The sequence below is a fragment of the Hipposideros armiger genome, unplaced genomic scaffold (genome assembly GCF_001890085.2).
Source record: "Hipposideros armiger isolate ML-2016 unplaced genomic scaffold, ASM189008v1 scaffold_131, whole genome shotgun sequence".
NCBI classification, from domain to species: Eukaryota; Metazoa; Chordata; class Mammalia; order Chiroptera; family Hipposideridae; genus Hipposideros; species Hipposideros armiger.
Genome location: NW_017731481.1, coordinates 2,861,033 through 2,885,558, shown reverse-complemented (window position 1 = coordinate 2,885,558; position 24,526 = coordinate 2,861,033). Strand labels below are relative to the sequence as shown.

Sequence of the window (24,526 nt, the reverse complement as noted above, 5' to 3'; positions counted from 1 at the left end):
AGTATACAGGCCAACTCTTTTACTATATTCAGAGTTATGCAACCACAGTCTAATTTTAGAGCATGTCATCTCCTTAAAAAAGAAACCCTATGTCTATTAGCAGTCACTCTTCATCCCCACCCACCCACCCACCTGGAGTCCTAGGCAACCAATAATCTATCTCAATAGATTTGCTTGCTCTGGACATTTCATATAAATGGAATTATACAATATGTGGTCTTTTGTGTCTGAATACTTTCACTCAACGTAATGTTTTCAAGAGACATATATGTTATAGTGTGTATCAGTACTTCATTTATTTCTATGGTGAATAATTTTCTATTGTATAGATATGTCACATTTTGATTATCAATCCATGCATTGATGGACATTGGGACATTTTCACCATTTGGCTATTATGAATAATGCTACTATAAACATTTGAGCACAAGCTTTTGTGTGAATATATGATTTCATTTCTCTTGGGTATATACCTTGGAGAATTGTTGGGTCATATAGTAACCCTATGTTTAACATTTTGTTTAATGCTTTGCCCTGTAGAATAAACTATAAACCCTTAGATAGCATACAAAGCCCTTGATAATTTCTGACCATGCCACCTCATAGCTGATTCTCTCCCCTCTGTGCCACTTGTTTAAGGTATGACTCTGTTCTGTCATTGCCTATGTACGTGGGTGTCCCTCCCACTGGGCTCTGGGGCTTATGAGGGGGCAGGGACGATGTGTGTAACTTTGCCCATCCCCAGCACTAGCAATGCCTATTACACAAGGGCACATCCAATGAATGAATAGACCACTGAATATCCAAGTCTTTATAAATCTCAAAGCATAAGTCTCACTGACTCCCATTATCCATCTATTCTTACATTTAACAAGCTGCAAAGTTTCAAGTAGTTCTTAACCTAATTACCTACTCCTGCAATTTAATTTCCTCTTGGCTCTGTTCACCATCAGTGTGGTCTCTACAAAAACCTCCCAATGAAGTCACCGCTCAGAATTGCATTTTCCATACCAACTGAAAAACCAAATAGAACTCTCCAAGGTTGGAAAGATCTATCCCTTCCCTTCACCTGTGCCCAAAGTAAAAGCCAGAGGCTGGGAGCTAAAGAAGAGCCAGGCAGGATTCAGGTAAGCATTTCCACAATGGAGCCACTCTTGTTGGTGTTTACCTCTCCCTCACCTCAGCTCTTACAGGTCCTATAACGAGAATAAAGTCATCTGGGCAAAACGCTCAGCAGACCGTTCACTCTGAAGAACAAGTCAACACCCTCTGTGGATGTCGACTTCTGATCAGCAGCCTCAATGGAAACAGATGGGAAGAGAGAGGAAGATGCTTCACATACCCCATCTCTTGCTTACAGTCAGGATAATCTCTGCACCACCATCCATCTGCTCCCTTTCCCTGGGTAAATCAGATGGATTCTGACTTGCGGTGCAGAGAAATGCTGGCTGCGCTACAACATTTACATTTACGATGCAGAGTAAATACGGGTAGTCCCGTATTTACAACTGGGTTGTGTTCTAACGTTTATCTGTAACTCAGAAGAAACAATATGATCTGTTGTGGTGAAGTCCTCAGACCAGCCCACAAAAACCTCTTGATCCCATGGCACAGCATTTACAGTGCTATATATAAATCAACCCAAGCATCTAACTGTGAAATACTCTCACAGTTATAATTTCAAGTCAGAATGACATTTCGAATGGGAGAAAGAACTAACCCTCCCCCACAGGACAGGTGGCAGACTGGGGACTAGGGAACTCTAAGTCCCTGGTGATGGCCCCTTAGGGCACAGGCTCCAGACCAGGAGGATGGGTGCAGGGAAGAAAGGAAGCAGAGGTGACTACCTGGGACAGGGCCCCAGAGGAAGGAGCACAACAGAATAGAAGGGAGTGCATAGCCTCCTGGGGTTGTAAAGTCGTGGCTTGATTTACTATCCAAGGGTTTGTGTAGGGTGGGAATAAAGAGATAGGGCAGCAGGTGTAGACACTTCAGCCACCAATGTGTCCCCAGGCGTGCAGGCGGAGGGAAAATGCAGAAAAAAGTGGATATTTGAGGTGGAAACAAGCTATTACCTTTTCCCTTCTCTCTCCTACCTTTTCAACTCCCCTAATCCAGTTTACACAGGACCTGTAGCAACACTGGCATGAGGGAAATAGAGCTTTTAGGTAGATTAAGGTGAAAGGAAAAAAAAGGATGGAAAATAATAATCTCCGATTCTAGAAATGAGGAAGACAGGGATGGCTAACAACCCCAGTTTGGGGAAGTATGCTTGTAAATTATAAATTGTCACAATAAGAATACTTTTACTTTTCAAGATAATATGGCATGTGAGAGAAGAAATCGAAATGCCCAACACGTCAATGTTAAAACTCAAATAAAGAAGAGAGATATGATACAAGGTAGAGTTTTAGGCAACAATTACATCATTTCTTTGATTCATGGCCATGGAAGAGAGAATATGGGGCTTGAGGCTTTCGCTGAAAGTAAACAGACTTCCAGACTTGGGATGTTACCGCAAGATTCCCACTCATAAGTAAAATCAATGCAGTTCAGTTCTTTCATGCTGTTGGACTGCGCATGATGGTTGAAACTAGGTTGTGAGAAGAGATTATTGACTTGTAGAGAAATGGAAGTAGACAACGTAATCAACAGGTTTTAAATTACGACTTTAAAAACTGGTTTCACACTTCTGCTTCCACTCCAGGATATAATGAGCCTGAAGAGAAGCATCACTTAAAACGAAAAAGAGCCAGACTAATTTCAAATGCAAGATTTTTTTTTTTTAACTTAATGGAGAGCTGAGGTCACAGAATAAATAGCTGGTCCAAAATCTGAGATGAGACAGGAACCTGCAGGGAAAGGGGAGACATGTGAGCACTTGCTTACTGGGGCAGATGTAAGTGGACAACGGTAAGGAAAAAACTAACAGAAGGCTGAAGGCCCAGTGCAGGCTGGCAGGACAGGGAAGCCCCTGGGGTTCCAAAAAGTAATGGAGTCTGGACTCACTTGCAGGATCTTTCTCCAGGAACCTCACTGGGTACTTGCAGAAAATTCAGAAAGAGCCATAAAAAAGTGTCCATGCAGCACAGGCCCCAGGGACGGGGACAGCAGCCACGTGGGAAGGGGCAAGAAACTCCTCCCAGGCCCTTCTGTCCTGTCTCCCCTATGGAACAAACATCCTCACCCTCAGGGAACTGGCGACAACTCACTGCAGCTAGCGGAAAGGAGGAGTAAAAAGGCCTTATTCCTGAGAATGGGACAGGAAAACTCCCCAAGATCCAGTGGCCCAGTGCCTGCATAGGACTGAGGTTTAATCAGAACATCGGAGAGGACCCCACTCCCCGCTGCCTTGCACAAACAAGCCAACAAGCTTGAATAACAAGTCACAGCAGAACTGCTGGGAATGGGACAGTAGAGAAGCACAAGAGGTCCTCTGAGGTGCAGTGCAAAGGGAAGCCCTAAACTGCAGGGCTGAACAGACAGCTCTCAAAGACACCTCCACCTTAAACACAAGGTATCACTAAAGGAATTCGAAGCCTGGGGTGTACTGAGGGTAACCATAGCAACAACACTGCTCAAACCCAGTCCAACTCCTGACTAGATTAACTCGCCCCACATCCACACAAACGCTAAAAACCTAGGAGAAAGAAAAGAGTGCCATTTCCTGGCATAAACACTATCTTAGTCTCTACTAACTATACACAATGTCCAGCTTTCAACAAAAAATTATGAGCCACAAGAAAAGGCAAGAAAAAAAATCCAAGACACAAAACAACCATTAGAACCAGACTCAGATATGACCCAGATGCTAGAATTATCTGACAGGAAATTTAAAATAAGATTAATATAATTAAAGGCTCTAGTGGAAAAAGTGGACAACATGTGTGATCAGATGGGTAACTCCAACAGAGAGATAGAAATTATAAGCATCAAATGGAAGTGCTAAAAATTAAAAATACAGTAATAGAGATCAAGAATGACTTGGATGGGATCATCAGTAGCCTCTCTGATAATCAGTTAAATTGAGGTGGGTCAATAAAAGTTACCCAAACTGAATCACCAAGAGAAAAAAAAAAGTGAAAACAAAGAAACAGGGCATCCAAGAGTTGTGAGGCAATGTCAAGCACTGTGACATACACATAATTGGAATTCCAGCAGAAGAGAGAAGGAACAGGGCACAGGAATATTTGAAATATACTGGCTCAGAATTTCCCCCCAAAAATGAGATACCAAACCACAATCTAAGAAGTTCAGAAATATACAAAAACAAAACAAAACAAAACCTAGGCATAATTTAATTAATAGTATTACACTAATGTTATCTTCCTAGCTTGGATAATTATACCATGATTATATAAAATGTTGGCAATACAGAAAGCTGGGTAAAGGGTATACAGCAACTCTCTGTGCTATTTTTGCAATTCTTGTATAATTCTGAAATATTTCAAAATAAAAACGTTTTCAAAAATGGCTTTAGTATTAGATACTACATTGGGAATGTATGAGTTATACCTAGGACAGAAAATGAAAATAACTTTCCAAAGAAGCTACTCTCCACACCCACTTACTCCTGACCCCTGGCGTTTATGCTCTTGAGTTTGAAGAAAATCAAATTTGTGGTCTGTCCCAGGAACACAAGTATTATTTACGGTATTACTTCAATGGAAAAAAAATCCTCCAATCCAAACAACTAGTTTACAGTGGAACTTGAAGAACAAAGCAGATTTGTAAGGTAAGCATTATATACACCTTGGATTTTATATGAACTTTTCTTCCAAAAGGTTTCAAGCAATTTCTTTTACACACATTGATTGTGCCATGTATACAATGGGTATGGAAGTGGAAAGCTGAATGAGATATAGATCTGGCCCTCTGGGAATGCACTGCATACAAAGGGCAGTAAGAGGGTGAGGAGGCCAGGGAGCTGCACATGCTGGCAGTGGGCCCTGGTGGAGTGAGACTTCTCTAAGGCTCACTTAGCTCGTTTCCAAATGGGAAAGACTGCTATGAATTAATGAGTAAGAAAACCTACTGTGTACAGATTACTGTTGCTGGAAGTTGTTCTCAAAGACTGGCTGAATATAAATGAAGAACTATAAGCCTAGATGGAGAATGAGAAGCATAATATACCACTTTAGGAAGAATGAGAGAGAACTTCCAGCTGGAAGAATCAGAAACGATTTCCAAGAGGGATGTCTTGCAGAATGTAGGATGCTGCGTAGAGAGGTTGGCAGCCCCTGCTTTTTTGGGTGAAGAAACATGCTCAGCGGAGCAATGTCAGAGCATGCAAATTCAGCTGCAGGAGGGGAAAGGCCAGGAGGAGCAGTAGGAAATGAAGTTGAAAACAGGTAGGTTGGGATCAGATTGTGGAGTCCTCCAGAATTGCCACAGAATAAAACTGTGGATTTATATAAAATCCAAATCCAGGAAAGTAGTGTATTTTGGAGAATGTAACAGAAATGTAAACCCTATTTCTTCCCTTAAGGAACAGACAAGCATGCCAAACAGCTCCTTAAGGGGTCTGAACTAGAAGTTTTGAATTCAATATTCTTTCCTGACTCTTTCAACCCCCTCCCCCTTTCCATAATGCTGTAATGATTCTGAGAAGAAACACATGTCTAACCAGGTTAAATAATGCTTTTCGTGCTAAAGGCTCCTACATGCCACATGCTCTTCCCTTGGTTAAGTGAACAATTTGTCTTCTGCAGCTTCTTCCTGTTTGTCTCCCTCAGGATCTTATGTTTTTCCTTCTCTTCTTATCAGACCTTTTCCCCAAGAAAATGTATACAACTCACCCGAGGGTGTTTGCAACCTTGGACATGTTTTTAAAAGATTGTTCCACATCATTCTGAAACCAGAGAAGAATGTGTGATGGGTCAGAGACCCTGGGAGGTGAGAGGCTGCACAGTGAGGAACTAAGATCTAAAGTTCTAGAATCTTGGCCTTATCACTCACCAGCTGGGTGACCTTGAGGATTAATTAACCTCTATGAGCTTCAAATTCCACATTAACAAAATGAAGATAATGAGGGTGTCTACTTCACTGGTGGAAGAGGGAATTAAATATTATAAATTAGTGTTTGTGAAATGTCAAAGATAGTGCTCAGTACACAGACAAAAGATCAGCTAGAAAAAAATGATGGCAGTCCCTATCTCTGACCACTGAAACCTCCAAGATACTGCAATTGTTTGAGCACTTGTGAACCCGTAGCAAACACGGGAGGAGGAGGGATATTTGGGACCCAAGAGCTGAGCTCACTACCTCCTGGGAAGGAAGAACCTTCTAACTCCAGATGTAGACAATCCATGTGAGCTGAACTTCTATACCCAACTCTCAGCGTCCTTGTGAGCTACATTTCTAGGGACTCTTGGGTCCTGTTTACTGGTCTCCACCCTAACCCCACATCCCAAACCATTCCGGAGTCAGTTGGCTTTCTGATACCCCACCTATGCTGCCAATCTGTTCCCCACCTCACTCCCTTCTCACCCTTGGAGGCTGGCTCAGGTCCCACCCTTCCCAACATCTTCCTTGACCATCTACTTGCATCCAGCCACCAATCTGGATGCCCACAGATTCAAGAGTCAGTTCATCCCATCAAACCCTCAGTCACTCAGGGTTTTGTCTCCCCACATAGGTAGTCAAGTCCTTCAGGCCCGAGACCTAGCTTATCCTCCTTTCCCAGCCCCCAATGCAGCTGTGACATTCTGTATACATAGCAGATGTTCCATCCACACATGTTGATTAAGGCTTGATGCAGGAGCTCATCCATGACTCTAACCAAGAACAAACTAGAGGGCTAGCTAAAAACTACATATCCTTTCTGTGAATACCACTTCCTACCCAACACGGCTGAACAGGCTGAAGTCTGAGCAGCAACCCCCACCACACCATCGGAACTGCACCATTCATGCGAAGGTGGCCCCTTGCCTGCCTATCTTCCCCTACCCCTCCCACCTACAGGCATCCTTCTAATTTGTGTGAGGCCCTGTTCAGGCCCTCTTTCCATTGAGCCTTTGCTCACCACTCCCGTGAAAGCCAAGTTTCTCCATCTTGGACAACTCAGAGCATCACAAACACGTTCCTATAGCATATTCTTAATAGGAAACAGACGCAGGAAGAACAGTGATACCTCAAGTTTTTTAAAAATACCTCCTGGGAACGAAATTGCTTTGAATGAGAACAATAAAAATACTAACAAAAGCATCATAAAACAAAGTCAGACTTGCCAGCTTCTGCAGCCTTGCACCAAAATACCACACACACATAGGTACATGTCAGACACAGCCTCCATTTGTCCTAGCCCATCGAAGGTCAACAGAGCTGACTCTCAACACAGATGTCAGGACTGTACAGTGAATCTAATTCTACCTCCCGCCTTCCTTACCTTTCCCTCCTGTCCTCTCAATCTTGGAGGTCGGACTGGCTACTTAGTTTGCAGGACTCTGCAAAATGGCAATATAGGCACAATGTTAAAAAATTATTAAGAATTTCAAAATATTCAGCGACAGCAGAGCATTGATTCTAGCATGGGGATCTTCTGCTCACCCTGATGGAGGGTTGGGTTCCTGCTCACTGGCAGAAATCCAAGGCTGGGCAGCTTTCTTTCTCACCATCACCACAGGAAGAATCCACTCTACAAAGCATAGCCTCCAACGATTTATTTGAATTTAAGCCTCTTATCTCTGATTTCAGGAAAACAAGCATTTCTCCCTCCTTAAAGGAATTTAAAACATCAGCAAACAAATGAGGAGATTTGTGGGAGGAAGTGGGATAGAGGAGACAGGGTGAGGTCACAGAGGAGCATAGTACCATGCAGGCCTGCTGGGAACCTAACAGTAAACCAATGTGTTCGTTCCAGCGCACAGTGAAGTAAGGGATGCTCAGAAGGACTGTCCTGGTTTCTAACGCCCTCGCTTCCCTGGAGATGCTGGCTGAGAATTGAGACCCAACTCAGGACCTGCAGTCCTTTTGCTGTGCTGCCTGCCAGCTAGTCTCCCCATACGACTTTATCTTCTGTCCACACCCCAAACACAGGTTAGGCCCACTCACTGTGTAGAATCCCCTCTCCCTTATTTCTGCATTAAGACCCCCAGATGCTCCCCAAATGCCCAAAAATGCATCTGAACACCTGCCTAAGCTTTTCTATCCCAAGTCACAAAGTTGCTAACAAAGAAGCATATCACTGAAATGGATGCTGAGAAAATGGCCATTTCCTGTCCTCTGAGTCCCAAGCACCTTGCTTTCCAGATGTGACTTGTCTAAAAAGGATTTAGCAAAGTGGTCACAGGGTACCTCTTAGAGATTATATATGGTGAGACACAAACGATGGAAGTCAAGGTCTCAGGATCTTCACACCTTGCCTTAGCTCCCTAGAAAACATGAGGGCTTGGCTGTAGAGCATAGGAGGTTGGAGTTACTGTGCAGACAACTACTAGGGTTTTATAGAGATCTCTCTATCCCCTTGTTTTAAAACATATCACAGGGTGCCCTCAAAACCTTCAGCTTCTTGTGGATCATGGCTTGGCTCCATCTCACTCCAAAAATCAGTCCTTTAGTATCTGACTCACTCTTGCCACACTAACCATTCAAAAGCTGGTGGAGGGGGAGCTGCATAGGCTGGTGACAGAAGAGCAACCCCATGGAGACAGTTGTCACAAATTCCTCACATAGGATTCGCTTATCAGATGTTCAGATTGTAAAAGAGGAATAATTCAGGAAGATAAACTGTTCTATGGAATAACATCAAATTTAGGTCCAAGAACTCTACTTAAAAATTTTACATCAAAGCCAAAAGCGGTGCCACTCAGAGTCTGTGTGTCCCATGCTGAAATAATAACTATACCACAAACCTGAAGATTTTCTATTAACTTGAGGAGATAAACAGTTAGGCATCCTAAGGCACAGAATCTGATCACATTTTTCTACTTTGACTTCTTTTCCCAGATGGTTGCAAAAGAATTCATGAGAGTGTTGTAAAGATTATGTAAAGTGACAGATGGACAGTGGACTTATCAGGGGGATCACTTCATAGACTGCGTAGATGCCTGACCACTGAGCTGTACACCTGAAGCTGAAGTAGACTAATATTGCATGTCAACTATAATTACATATATGTACAGAGGGTGCCCAAAAAATGTATACACATTTTAAGAAGGAAAAAAACTGTATTAAAATTGTAATACTCAAAATATACTGATAACAAAAGATGTATACATTTGACCTCTGCAATTACAAAAGGTGCTCCAAGTGGTTACCATCAGCATAATTTTAATACAGTTTTTTCCTTTCTTAAAATGTGTATACATTTTTTGGGCACCCTTTGTATATATGTAGTCACAGGATGTGGAGTATAGCATACGGAAGATAGTCAATGGTACTGTAACAGGTATTTAAGATGTCAGAGAGGTAGTAGCTTGGGGGAGGAGGGTTATCACTTTGTGAGGGGTGTAAATGTCTAATTATTACTTTGCTTTGTACACTTGAAACTAATAAAAAAATTCATGTGAGAATCCAATGCAAAAATCAGTGCCAAGGAAACATCTGGGGAAATCAAAACGGAGACAAATGTCCCCTGTGTGTTTCAGAGATAGATAAGAATTAAATCAGTATAGATAATAAATTAGGTGGTCGTCAATGAGGTATTCTCCCCCTGCAAGCTTCACAGAATTGTAGAAAGTGGCCACATAAGACCAGGTGGTATAAATAATCTATCTGAATTGCTCCTTTTATAGAGGAGGATCCCAAAGGGTAGATGGCGTGTCCTGGGTCAACCAGCAGAGTGGCAGACCATCCCTCATGAATGGTTGCTTGACAAAGCTAAGAAGGAAAGAAATCGAAGCAATACTTTGTATTTGGCACAAGGCTCTTATTGACAGGTGAGGAAACTGAGTCTCAAGGAGCTTAAAGGTCTTCGTCAGAGTCACACAGCTCCCCACACTCGTGTCATCATGCCACCTGCCTCACAGTTAGCCTTTAGTTTTACATAACCATTACCATCTGGAAACCTTCCATGGGTTTTTATTATTATCTCTTTAATCACAAAGAATCCCTATTTTTATCCTACTAGTTTGGGGTTCAGCAAATCTGTCACCCTTATTTAGAACTCAGAGAGTCTGGAACACCCTCCACTTGTAACCTAAAATTTTCCCGTGGGCTTCTACCAAATTGCTCCAACTTTTGGACAACTGACACCCCAAACACAAAATCAGTCTCTCTGAGGTTATGTTTAGAATCCCCAAATAAGTTATTTTAAAGATACACTTCACAATTACAAGGTCCCATCACTCACTTTAACTCATTATAGAAAACAGATTTCAGGTCAGACCCTTTCTATTCCCTTCTTTCTCCTTAACAAGGTGTAGATCAAAGAATCATGAATCAGGATTGAAAAGGTCCTCAAATGCAATTCAGTCCAACCACCTCTCTGAGGCAAGAACCATGAGTTATAACCGCCTTGCCAAGTACCCATCAGTCGGTGACAGAATTCTTAGAGCAACGGGAGTCCCACTTACTCAGCAACATCACTATTTGAAAGTTACTCCTTATGTTGAATTTATCTCTGCCTTCCTGCAGCTTCCTCTGACTCGTGGAATCTTTCATAATGCCCTGTTTCCTGAGGATATAAAAGGTTGTCTCCACAATCTTTTGTGACAAGAATGAAAAACATGAAATAAACCGAAATAAACAGTGCTTATGACAGTCAAATATGTATAAATATATTTCAAGTGTGTCTGCCTACTTACTCATCATATGAAAACAGCTGACTAGACTTTCACCAAATTTGGATGGTACGTGTGGACTGATCTGCCTTAAAACACAAGCTGTGTGCTGCACATGAAAGCAACATGGCGTACCTATAATTACCGGGCCTCTGACAGGAAGTCAGTCTTATCTCAGAGCAAATAAACTCAGGGACAAGAGATAGGTGTCACTGCTGATGGAGAACGAGAGGCCTTATGTATTAAGACACTGTACTCACAAAAGCAGACAGAGATTTCCAATATGAATGCAGATGAACAATCACAAGGGCAAACATTCCAAATTGTAGGCACTGATTTGTAATCAAGTTCTTTTAAAACTGCTTTGTATGTGGGCAGCTTTTGTAGCGTGCTCCAGGGTAGGTGGCAACCAGGATTTGGTTTTTAAGGATGTTTAGTGATTTTTTTTTCCCTGAGGATGAGCTAGTAAGATAATGTATGTGGAAATGTTTCATAAACTCTAAAGCATGATAAAAACTGATGCTGCATCATCACATATTTCAAACTCTTACCCAGTGCTCACCATGTGCTTATACTTGCTAGCTGCCGAATGTGTTGGGCATTTTTAATGCCTCATATAAATGAGTTAAAAAAAAAAATCCTGACACCAAAAGCTTGATCTTGTAAAAGATTTCTTTACCTGGCTGTAGGTATATGAAAAATGATACTATAGCACAATTGCATGAATTGGGGTGCACATATAAAGTGGGAAGAAATCCTAAGACAGGAAAATGTCCAAACAGAACAGGCATAACGAGTGGTGGGAGGGTTTCTGATACGACTGAAGAGAGTCTGTCTTGTGTGTAGGCTGATGAGATGGTGGTTACAGCACCAAAGTAGGGAGTGCAGCAATACGAACCAAAGCTACGTGTCTGGGAAGCTGGATTAGATTCCATCCAGAAATGAGAAAGAATTGGATGCCCTGGAAGGCGCTTCCTCTCTCAAATTATTAGCTGATTTGTGAACCAGTAACAATGGGAAAATTGATAAGAATAAGAGACTAATGAGTCTTCCGAGAAACTAGAACAAGGCTGCTTTCCCCTAAAGTTAGACATAATCAAACACAAATGTAATACCAGGTTGTGCTGTGCCTATGAAAAAAGCTGAGCCATTCACCTCACTAGGTTCCAGGTTCTCTGGTGATCTGTGTAATATAACCTACTGGCTAAGGATATGGACTCTGGAAGCAGACTTTCCTGGTTCAAATCCTGCCTCTGTCACTTGTTAACTGAGCAACCATAAATAAACTGACTGACCTAATTTGAGCCTCCGTTTCCTTATGCCCTAATGAGGAAAAAGTGAATTAGTAAGTGTAAAGTTCCTAGAACAGTGTGTGGCAAGCGTCCAGGTAAGTGCTACACATAGTTCATGTTTGCTATTCTCCTGTTCATGGGTCTGATAACTGGGCCCAATCCCTAGAAGTGCCTCTGAGAAGGGATGAAGTAAAACTGCCTGTCGTACTCTATTTGGGTTTCAAAGTTTTATGTTTACATTTTGCTTTATTTTATTTCTTTTTTTTTTAAATGAAAGCAAGAAGTTCTACTTTCTTCTGCCAAGAAACAATGAATCTGTCCACTCAATGATTGTGGTTTCCATGAGAAAATAAATAGAAACAGATGTTTCTGAAAAATAAAAATCTATTGTCTATACTTTTGGTGTCACTCACATAAAACTTTCTACCAGCCATCCCCAGAGCCAACTGCCAGCCTCCGGCAGCTGTGACCTGCCTGGGTGTCTGGACCCAGAGGCCTTTTCTTCTACTTTCCACCCCAATTCACAAACTTGCCAACCTTCTATGAAATCCGAGGCCGTGTAAGGACGCTGATTGGGGCTGCTCTCCGCAGGGCTGTTCAGAGTCTCCAAGGCGGATTCAATGGCTTCTACCAACTCGTCCCGCTTGTCTTTCCTCACAGGTTTCTCCTCGGGGTGGCGGGTCAGGCCCGTCTCCAGCTGGTACACTTTCTGCAGGGTGAAACTATCGAAAGGCACGGCGGCATACTCCGTGGCCAGCTTGACGCCCGCATGCACCTCCGCCTTGTCCACCTGGGAGTGCAGGAAGGCCAGCAGGTCAGCCTGGGTTTTCTCAGCGGGGCTCCGGTCCGGCCCCAGGCCGACCGCATCACTGGCGTGAAACTGTGCATTCTTGAGCTGCTTGCTCCTCTCCTGCAGCTCCTCCTTGAGCTGCGCTATCTGCCTCTTGAGGCTGCTGATGTAGTTGCGGTGCTGCTCCTCCCACTCCTGCAGCACCGCCTGGTACCCTTCTTTCCCCGTGGGGCTGTTGGCCCTGGGCAGCCCGAGCTGCTCCTCATTGCCTTTCGGAGTGCAGGCCAACATGTAGAGGATGGAGACAGCACAGCAGAGAAGCACAAGCAAAACCACCACCCGAGAGATCCACGCAAGCAGCCCCCGACGAACCATCGTCATTCAGGAATCAGCCATGCGTCCAGAACTGACGACATCCCAGAATGCCAGGGCGCCACGGAAGGGCTTCCCTGGACTAGACCACAGGAGGCATGCGTCTGGGACCCCCTGAGCTGCGTTCATCCATGGCTTTCTACAATGCGTCTTGTCCCATGGACTCAACCACCATGTGGAGCAGTTTTCCTACTTCTAAAGGATGGTCTTCCAGGCAGAAGCAAGGAGTTAGCTGAAACCTCCAAGTTTTCACATTTATACCCATCATAGCCTTCCAGATGTGCAGCAGATGACAAGAGGGGACCTGGGAAGAGACCAAATGATAATAACACTTAATCGAGATAATAACACTCTTATGTTCACTATGGTAATCAATTCTGAATAGACCTCCCATAAGGTTTATGAAAAACGCTTATGACAGGTGATTAAATATTGTTAAATGTTTGTAAATAGGAATGGAAATATGCATTTGCAGAGTAGCACATGTAAAGAACAAAGGATCCAGAAAAAAGATTAGAAGGAAATATGGCAAAATGTGAATTCCCTTTGGGTGGGAGGATTCATGGTGATTTTTCTGCTTTCCTATACTTTTCTGTAGCCTGTAAATTTTCCACAATGGCATATATTATTTTGATGGGTAAAGGGAAAAAAGCAAAACTTTAATGACATTGAGATTGCTGGCATGGACTTCTCCGGCCAGGGCCTGTCCAGCAAGGGTGGCTACAAAATGTGAGGCCTGCATGGGCCCACCAGTGTGCCCTCAATCAGAGCAGGGCTGAAAGCTGGCTCAAAACGGTTTTCAAGCTTACTGATGAGGAGGTGGGGAAGCAGCTGGAGGTTCAAATATGCCAATAATCAATGTGGATGATAACACATTCAGGAGTTCAGGGGGGCAGTCGTTCCAGCCAACTCTCCAATTCTACTTGCAGACAGGGGTGATGAGTTTACCATAGAAAGGAACGGAGATGGGATTCAAACAGAGACCATAAATGCTGTCTTATCAGGACTCAAATCCCAGACATGTGTCTGCTCCAGCCCCTAGGAGGAATTCTGTGTCCTGACCGCCCATCAGGAGTATTCAGGCAGATCTCGGGGCCTTTCATTTGAATCCATGCTCTGCACCTCAGCTCCGAACCCCTGTAACAAACGAGTCAACCCGACTCGCCTTTCCCAGTTCCCCAGGCATCCCCCCTCTCTCCCTCCCCCTCTGATGGACATCCCACAGCACTCGGCCTCTTCAGTGCTCTCTCTTCCTTAATCCCTTTCCTCATCTCCCCTACCTATCTGAGCTAGATAAAAAGAAAGAATGATAAATGAAAAATAGATCAAATAAAGTTTCTTGTTGAGAGGGATTTTATAAAATCTTCCTAGATGCATTCTTTTCTATCACTTCTTTTAAAAACAAGCTCCCTCAAGGTACTGTATCCTGGCCTTTCTATAAAAATTTGACATTTTCAATAAGCCATGTGATAACTGAATTATTCTTTCCATAGTCTTCTCCCGACCCCACAATTCAGATCCTGGGGCAATAATCATCTCATTTACTGGTGCTCTATACCATTTATTGACTGGAAGAAGGACTCTAGTCAATTAGCAATTTCAGGACCCCCGGAAGAAGAGAGAGACGTTCCTTCTAGTATTCTCTCTATACTGATAATACAATAAACAATGAAGGCTCATTGACTATGCACCTGAGATGGACCATGGTCACACAGGCAAACTCCTCTTCCATTACCCTGGTGATATACTTCTTACAGATACCATTATGTTTTCAAAGTAGTTTATTTCATAATTTCCCTAAAAAATTAAACACAGAACATTCTCTCCACTATTTCTCTTGGCCTAAGGATTTTCTCTCCTATAATTTAGAACAATACACAGTTATTAGTGCTAAGTTTAAAGTGCATGTTTAGCCCTGGAAGCCTTTTCTGTCTGATGAAAATCTTGGGATTTGTATAATTACTATAATTCTGTGATTAAAACCATCTCAGCTTTGGTATTCAGGCACCTTGCTGTTTTTAATGAAATCTTCCAGATGAACTCATTATATCCAAGTATTAAATTACCAGTGAAGACATGTTATCACATTATTCTGCCACTTTAAAGACTTTTACTTTAAATGGGTTGTCATTAAAGACAAAATAAGCAAATCAAAAAACAAAAATGAAACGTTCAACACAATTTATTGTGCTGCGGAAACAAAGTATGCAATCTTTCTAACAGATTTTTTTTAATGAAATAATTGTCACATTTGCATAATAAATTGAAATCATGTTAACTGAAGCAATGTATTAAAGCTACGGCCAAAGAAACTTAAAACTGCATAATATTTATTTTGCTCTGTTCCATAAGTCTCTTTAAAGTTTAATCCGGCTTTTGAAATTCACCAGAATAAATTTCAATGTTATTGAGTATTCCATTCTCTGGGATATAAAACAAGAAAAAAAATGGATTTTAAGAAGAAATGACTTTTTAAAAAAATAATTAAAAACTACTGCCAAAGAAACAGTAATAAATTTCTCTTTTTAAATGTCAGGAGCAGATAATTTATGTCAGAAACAAAATTCCGCATCCTTTAACAGACAAAATGTTTTTTAATGATTCCAGCAATCTAATCTGTAATCAAAATAGTAACAACTGGTCAAACTATAGAGGCTGAGAGTATCTGCTTGTTGAAGTCAGGAGCCTTATACTTCAGATTCTTGCTTCTATGAAGACAACAGGTTTTACATTTGGCAGCACAGAACGTCATTCTTAAGAGCATATGGGACTTTACCAGCTCTGTCGCATATAGGAAAGAACACCTCGAAGAGACATAACCAGACCGAACGCATAGCTAAGCCACAAAGACACCATGCAATCTCTCCCTCACTCTGCAGAGATATTTGGAGAATTAAAGAGTTAACATTTATAATGTGTTTACAGACTTGCAGATGGAAAGCACCATGTAATTACCAAGCACTATTACAAGTTAGAGATGACAGTGAAAATATAGCTTTATGGGCTCACAGCAGCATTGTGCTGCTATTTTAAAACCTTAGAAAAAGCACCCAGATTTTAGACTAGCTTGGTTTTTGAGGGGATTGGGGACAGGGAAGTAGGGCAGAGCAAGAAAGAGCCCTGTCAATAACCAATTTTAGGACCTCTGGGAGAAGAGAGGTACATATTCTATTTCTTTTTTAACTATAGAAAATCCTTTGTGCCGATCAGGCTTCTTGCCACTTTAATTTTTGAATGTCCATCCTTACTAATTGCTTTCCCCAATACTTCCTGTCCCTGGCTAAATCCCCAAGGATGGCTCTGTGATTGTGACACACCTTGTCCTAAACACTGGATTCATTAATCAGGCTGAAGGGAACAACACCCAAGCACAATGGTGTTGCTGCCATGCTTACAATTTCTATTTTGCCATCTCTGTTTTGAACAAAATGGCGGGAAGAAGGCTTCTTCATTGTCCACTGTGAAGGCAAAACAGTGTTGCAGAGCAATGCTTTCCCATACCCATCCACGTCTGAACCCACCTAAAGCAAGGTTATTCCAAAAACTCTGACTGGAAAACAGTTCTCGGTGCAGACTGGTATTCCATCATCCTCCAGCCAGAATAACCCTCCCCTGGGGTGTACAGGTAGGGGATTGCTTAAGAAAGTTACAGTACTTTCTGTACATTTAAGGCAGAGTCTGAAAGACAAGAGGACCTATGCCGAGGGATCCAGAAATGGAGTAGGTTCCTCAGACTCCAGGTGCAAGTTATCTGACTTCCTGCCCAGACCAGGAAGCATCCTGGACATCCCCCAGATCTCCAAGTAACACAGCAATGACCCAATCATGGGTCAAAGGCACGGTCTGCTATAGCTAAGATACTGCTGTTATTTATCCTTTTAACAAGTGGTTATTAAGCACCTACTATGTTCAGTGCACTGCGCAAGAAGGTACAAAAGATGAAAAGATGAGCCAAGCACAAATTCCAACATCAGCAAGATTGTAAGCCTGTAGGAGAATTAATTAAGGCCTTCTCAAATAACTATTAGGAGTTCCAAAGAGACAAATGACATTAAAATAGATATTGTATTAATGCCATGCTCTTACCTATCAAATATATGTGTACTCGGGAGGGCGGAAGAGTTTGAGAAGAGAAGTATAAATAAATAAATTTTAAAATGACAAAAGTTTAAATGTTAGGAATCAACAACATTTGTTAAGATAAGATAGGAAGTGGCTACAAAAACTGTTTACCATTTCATCTTAGAATGGATGCTTTTAGAGGGTGAAACCAAGACAAGTCTGAGTTTGGTACAGAGTCTAACACTTACCCAAAATGGGGACAGTGGAAATTAAAATTTCTATGGCTAGGACAGAAGTAGCTATCAGGATGGGTGTATGAATTTCACTCTATAGATGCTGGTGAACATTTTGGTAACGAGAGCTGTGTACTATGACAGAGACCTGCCAAGTTGTGTCTATTAATGTCTACAAGAAGCTCATAAATCATGAAGAACTCCGGGAGAAGCCCTGCTGATGAACTGCTGTCAGGGTCAGCAGCAGGCAGAAGGGACGGCAGCTTCATGGCGAGACCTGGTCAGGCAGCTACTACAATGACAGACCTTGTGAGTGATAAAGAAGACTATTCAAGGAATGGCAATAAATTCTATAAGACACCTCCACCCAATGTGTAGACATAGCCAAAGGGGCTGGTGGGGAAAAAAAAACCAAGCAGTGTCTACTGAGCCAGGAAGTGGTAGACCGAAGCCCAGCAATGCCATGTGAGTCCATCCCCCTCTGGCACACACAATCATCTCTCTGATGGCAAGGGCACAAGCTAACAACCTTCAGTCAAAAAATTAGCTGTACTAACAGAACGAAAATTGAGGTGATATCGCTTGAATAAACATACCATCCTGAATGTGTGTGGAAAAGGCGTCATGCAAGGATTCTGATTCAAAGAGCTTTTAAATGCTTTCAAAAAATATACATAAAGCTAACACTGTCAACTTTAGTCCAACACATGGCTTCATTTAGAAGACCCTGTACCGCAGGTTACCTTCTGCACGCAGCATGCAGTAGCCAGCTTCCAAGATGGCCCTCCTGGATCCTGGCTTCCTGGTTTTCACACGCTGTGTTTGCCTCCCACACTGCCCTGCAGGGTTGATGTGAGTGGCCACCAACATATGGCAGAAGGGGAGAAAAGTCCTGCACGATTCAACAGCAGACAGACAAAAGCCACTATAAGAGCTGAAAGACCCTGACCCTCCCAGCCCTACTCTCAGTTATACATTCAATTTACAGGCTTTTCGTCCCGATTTTCCCCCCATCTGACTTCTCTTAAAGGAAGTAAGTATAAACAACCAACTCTAACAGCTTTGTTGAGTCCACAAATAATCTCCCTCTTGTACACACTTATGTAGTTTAGGGCTGAGGTACTTGCAAAGAAGTTTAAATGACCTGAAAATGAGCATACGAGTTCATAAACTCCCTGAACCATATCCACCAGGAAGCTTTAGGGCAGGGTTTCTCAGATGTCACAGATCTTTCTAGAATTCAGGTTTCTTTCTATTATCATTATTTGATTGGAGTAACACTGGTTAATAACATTATATAAATTTCAGGTGTACAACTTCATAATACAACATCTGTATACTCTGTAGTCAGGTTTCTTTTTTTCCAGTGAGTCTTATGTCAGCATCTATTCATGTGCCAAGTGTTTTATCCTCAGGTGTATTCTTGGTAGCAACTGAAAAGTTGAAGCAAGAAGGGAAGCAGATGGGTTTTACCGTCTATACATCAAGAGGTGCTGAAGCCACATCCTGGAGAAGAGAAGGGGCTGCCACAGGAAGTCAGCAATCAAACATCCAGAGTGTGGAATTGGCCAGGAAGAGTCGGAAGCTTTCCTCCTGACCCCCGCCAGCCCTGACACCAGGCTCCCTGTTCTGGACCCAAGGCTCCTCCCTCACACAGGAAGGCATGTGCACTGAGAGTGGGGTGCAGCATGGGTCAGACCCGGAAGTGTTGCCACTTTCCTCCTCTGACCTTGGCACTCAAGATCAGCTGTCTCTAAACTTATTAAACACAAATAGCACATTCCAGGAAGTAAATAACTTTTGAACAAGTACACATATATGTAACTTATTCATTTATAAATTATATACAAGTTTTACAGTATTTTTGTATTATATAGTCACAAAACAATGCCCCTAAAATAATGAAGTGCAAACTGTTTTTGATGTTTTCTTGCCCTGATGGACCGTCCTGAGCACCCCAGGAACCCTGCTCCAGATGCCTACAAAACGGATCCCCTGATTGTGCTTCGAGTTTCCACAGGACAGAGCTGCAGCGGCAGCTGACTCCAGGGCCTCCACACCAGGCTCTTCAGGGCGACTTTCCTGCCTCTGGACCCACTGACTCCCAGCCAGGGTCCCCAGCACCTGCTGCCAGGCCACATGCCCAGACCACTACCAGGTCTATGCAGGAACACACTTCCCTCCCTTCCTAACCTGGGACACTTGGACTCAGCCCTCAAGGTGGCCCTTGAACGTCTTCTCTGTGAGGTCCTCACAGCTCTGAGGGACCGGCATAGGGGGCCCAAAAGAATGGCCTGATTCCTTCTCAGTCAGGAATTTCCTAGTTGGGAGGTGTCCCTCCATCCCCCTCAACTCCTCATTGGCCTCCTGAATCATTCTGAGTCCTTTTTCTTTACTTTGAAGCAAGAAAAGGGGAATTGACAAAAGGAACTGGGGTCAGCTCATCAGAAAATGAAGGCCCAGAGATGAATTATAACCCCATGTGGCGAAAAGGCAGGAACCAGGTGCACACCCTTTTTGCTATTCTCCTTTGTTTTCATTTTGGTTCCTAATTTGCTGGCAAACCTTTGTAGAGAAGACTGGTCTTCCTGAATATGCTTAGATTTTCTCCATTTTCCCCACATCCCTGTGCCACCTCCAGCCTTTCAGGAAGGATGGAAAGCAGTGGGTCAGCACAGGAGGTGGCCATGGGGGTGGAGAGATAAGAGAAGGCACAAGAAGGCACTGCAAGCAACTTCAGAATAAGTAGGCTAAACCTGACAGGAAGGTGTCCCAAGCATATGTGCAGGACTGACTCAGCTGTCAAAACCTTACAGAGACGGGACCTCAGTCCTGCAGGGCTCTTTGTGGCTAGTGGAGTCGCCCTGTACCACAGTGAGAAACCTTCGAAACCAAGCTCATAATTACAACCACTGAGTGAGCATTTACTTTGGGTCAGGCACCATCCTAAGCACTTTTTAAACAGTATCTCATTTAATCCTCAAAGCAATCCCATGAGCTAAGTCTCATTATCCCCACTAAAGATAAGGAAACTGAGGTTTAGAACAGTGAAGTAACTTGCCCCAGGCTCACAGCAGGCAAGTGGCCAAACCCAGTTTTTACACCCAACTCAGTCTGAGCTAAAACTCTGCTGTTTCCCACTAGGTTGTACTGTTCATCGCCCTTAATAAAGCTGACATGTCATTGTGCACCCAATGTGTCCACTTTTTCTTGCTTCTGAACTCATCATGAGTCTTCCTATTTATGAGCTTGCCTGGCCCTTCAGATGTGTTACTAAGCATGGTTCCTCTCTATGTAATTTTTTGCCTCCCCAGTTAGCTGTGATTTGCATTTCCACATCCTGTACCAGCTATGCAAACTCACACTATTCCTGGAAATAACACCGATCCTGCTGTGCCCAGTGCGAGCCTCACTCTGGCTCCACAGCTGGGGCCAGGACAGAATTCCTCTGCAACATTCAAGGGCTTCTGAGTAGACGCCAGGAGCCTATACCCACATATCAGCTTTAAGTCAGCTCAACTAAAAAACATCCTGGCAAGTGGAATTTTTAATCAACCGAGGGATGTTCTTCTTTGAAAGGGGAAAAGGAGAACATCTCTCGGTGGGTTAAGATGCTGGCTGGCATCACTGTGGAATTCTTCGCTGCCAAACACTGAGTTCTGGCTTCTGTCCTACAGAGCACAGCAAATGAGACGCCCATGCAATGGCCACGCACCATGTGTCAACTAATACGTTCATGCACAGGCAGAAGTCAGCCCTGACATCATGGCGACTCAGGGAAGCATGCCCCGGGGGAGACCAGGTCCCAGGGCACCCAGCACAGTTTCCAGGGAGATGCATGCTGTCAATTAACAAGGAGGGGAATAATTAAAAGTGAGGCACGCTCAGCAGCCAAGTACCTTTGAGCTAAGCAATAAGAACAGGGCAGATGACAGGTAGAGTTGCTGAGGGGCAAACAGCAGCTCTGAGGTGAGGTCAGAAGTGTGAATTACACCTCACTGTGCCACGAAGGCTGAGGTGGCTCCTGGGGAGATGGGCTCAGATGGAGTTAGAGTGAAGGCAGCACAGAGAGGAAGCAAGGAGCCAGCCTCCTCCTTCATGAGAAGATGATCCACTTGCCTTATTAGCTTAGCAGAGAGGAGAAGGGAAGAGGGGGATGAGAAGTAAGATTTACCAAACGTCTACCATGTACCAAGCAATGGTTTTAACATTCCTAGACACAGAACTCCCAGAATAAAGCACTGCGGGAAGCCCAATTCATTAACAGCTAAAGAAAAAATGCTCACTTTGGGTCAAAGGCAGTCACCTGGTGTCCTATCGGGCAGGTTGCACAAAAGAGGGGACTTCACCAAGGACCACTGGGGAATCACAACAGTCATTACCTGCTGTCCCCACTAAACCGCATGTGAGTCTTGAATCCCTGTTCTTCGAGACTAGGAAACTGGGGTTTGGGGAGGCCAGGTGGCCTGCCCACACAGCTAGCGGCCTCCACATCCCAAAACGCCACCACAGTCATCTACTTTAATCAGCCTGACATTTCAGAGTGTAGACAGAACTACACAACCTTGCAGAATTAAAACCAGGAACGGGAGGCAGTGCCTACAAATAGGCCCCAGAGAAAAAGCAGGGAAGTTGAGAACACGTGCAGCGGAGAAAGCCCTAGACATAGGACAAAACACAGCCTCTAAAGAGAACTGGAACACAGAAACCAGTCTTTAAAAGTGCAAAATGGGGCTTTGACCTGAAGGCGAGAGTTGGGAGGATGCATACAGTACTCGCAATGCTCTCCATCTTGGATCCACCTCGGTTAGACTCTCTGCTTTAGTGCAAATAGTGGCAACCCATGGAACCGGCCAAAGACTGCTTTTCTCTGGCACCTGTAGTCACCTTGTGGCTGATGTGTGCTGCCTTCTCCCAGGATGTCCTCTTCATCCCCAATCCGGGGCATCAATGAGCACGATGCACGAGTTTGGTTTGCCCCAGATCTCATGAAAGAAGGGAGTAAGCACAGCTGGGTCTCCATCCCCAGCAGTGCAGCCCAAAGGAACAACCCCTGGAAATATCTGGAATCTAAAGGTGCCAACACCCACTCTCAGTGAGTCCTTTGCTGGCGTTTGAAGTGAGAAGGGTTAAGAAGAAAACTGCTACTTTTAGTCAAGACAAAATAAACAGCCTAGCTCCTCTCAGTTCCCCTCTTCCTTCCCCACCTACAAGGAAGACATCAGCACACAAATAAGGGGCTTTCTTTTAGAAAGTGGTTATTATGTAACAGGACTAGAGAAAGCACGGATTGTGCAGAATTATTTTAGAAACCCTTTGAAACTTGATCAGTGAAGCCTTCTCTCTTTGTGCAATCTATCTGAGTACGGAAATAGAACCAGTAATATAAAAAAAAATTAACAGGGGGATGCCCACTACTATATATAAATGCAAGATGTATTATTATTTTTTTCACAAAAAAAAAATCCTAGAGCTTATTGCAGACCATATCTCTAAGGTTCTGGTTCCAGCCCACCATGCCTCCAGCACCTCTTCTGGTGTTCCCTACTTACCCTTTCCTCAGATTCCTACTCCTAACACCTAGTGCCAGCCCTACCTTCTAGTCAACTGTCACTGCTGGGGAGTTAACTGATTTGTGAGTGGTTCACTAAAACCATTTTGAGATACTACTCCTATAAAGACATTATCTGCAATAGACAACGTCCGACTTTTACATAAGACAGATGGGACACAGTGCTTATTTCATCCAAGCTTGTTTTGCAGTTTCACACTATTTAACATTCCACAAACAAGTCCTCTCTGCGTCACTCTTAAAATACACCATGCTCTTTCCGTAAACTTTCACCTTCCTGTCTATGACCCCACTCTATCTGCATCTTCCTCCTACCTCTCTGATGTCTCCTATGAAGCAGGTTCTATTAATATCCTACCCATTTCACAGATAAGGACATTGAGGCAGACATTATTCACTTGCCCGAGTCACCCAGCAATGAAACTGCAAAACTGGGTTTCTAATGCAGGCAGTGGGCCTCTATTGTCTGCGCTCTTGATCACCAGGCCACATGGATTCTCTACAATTTACTATGAGTTTTAACAGAGGGGTGTTCATTGTAAAGGGAAATCACAGAGATAGAGAAGGTTGACCTGCAAACACACGATGCCTGTTGAGAGTGTAAGGGGCAGGAGAGGGGTTGGGACAGGTTGTACAGCAAAGGGCCCCAGAGAGAAGGCAGCTCTCACCAGACCCCAACCATGCTGGCACCCTGACATCAGACTTCTAGCTTGCAGAACCATGAGAAATAAATGTTTGTTATTTAAGCCACCAATCATTGGTATTTTATAATAGCAGCCTGCACTGGCTGCAACAGGCCCTTATATCATGACAGAGACTGTAAATTTTATTCTATAGGCAACAGTTCACCAGCCATGTAAGTTTTGAAACAAGAGAGTCACATGATCAGAAATGAATTTTAGCAAATGGACGGTGTTGAGATAGACTGGAGAAGGAACAGCCGGCATCAGGGAGACCAGGTATGAGGCCACTACACCACTCCGGTATTCTAAGTAAGGGACATGGAGGCGACAGCTCTAAATGTAGGGGGAAGAGTGGATTCAAGAACTGTTTCTTCGGGACCGGCCAAGTGGCGCAATGGTTGAGAACTGGCTTGGGACGCCAGAGGGCCCCGGTTCGGATCCCACATATGAGGGCCAATGACACTGCCCTCCACAGCTAAGATGCTGAACAACAGCTCAACCTGGAGCCCCTGTGGCAGTGGGTTGCCATGGGCTACCGTGCATGGCCAGCAGCCAGCGTGAATGGCCAGCAGCCACAGTGAGCGGCTGTTCAGAAGCTGGCGACTCATCTGCCTCACCCGGGAAGAACGCAATGATGGTGCCAACTTGGGCCAGTGAAGCAACATCCTCCACAACTAGACTGAAGAACAGGAGGACAGCAACTTGTCTGTTCCCCTTACCCCAATTCCCCAGCGCTGTTCCCATCCCCCCAATTCCCCAATAAAATCTTAAAAAAAAAAAAAGAACTGCTTCTTGGGTACC

General features: G+C 43.6%; 1 protein-coding gene across 6 annotated transcripts in view; it reads right to left on the bottom strand.

Annotated features, from left to right (window-relative positions):
- Positions 1–24,526, bottom strand: part of CSGALNACT1 (chondroitin sulfate N-acetylgalactosaminyltransferase 1) — a 353,757-nt gene that overhangs the window by 65,577 nt on the left and 263,654 nt on the right. For all 6 annotated transcript variants that reach the window (XM_019649308.1, XM_019649311.1, XM_019649310.1 and 3 more), the window contains one exon: positions 12,551–13,479. In XM_019649308.1, the coding sequence (XP_019504853.1) occupies positions 12,551–13,184 (634 nt within the window). In that variant the 5' untranslated portion in view covers positions 13,185–13,479. The remainder of the gene's footprint in view (positions 1–12,550; positions 13,480–24,526) is intronic.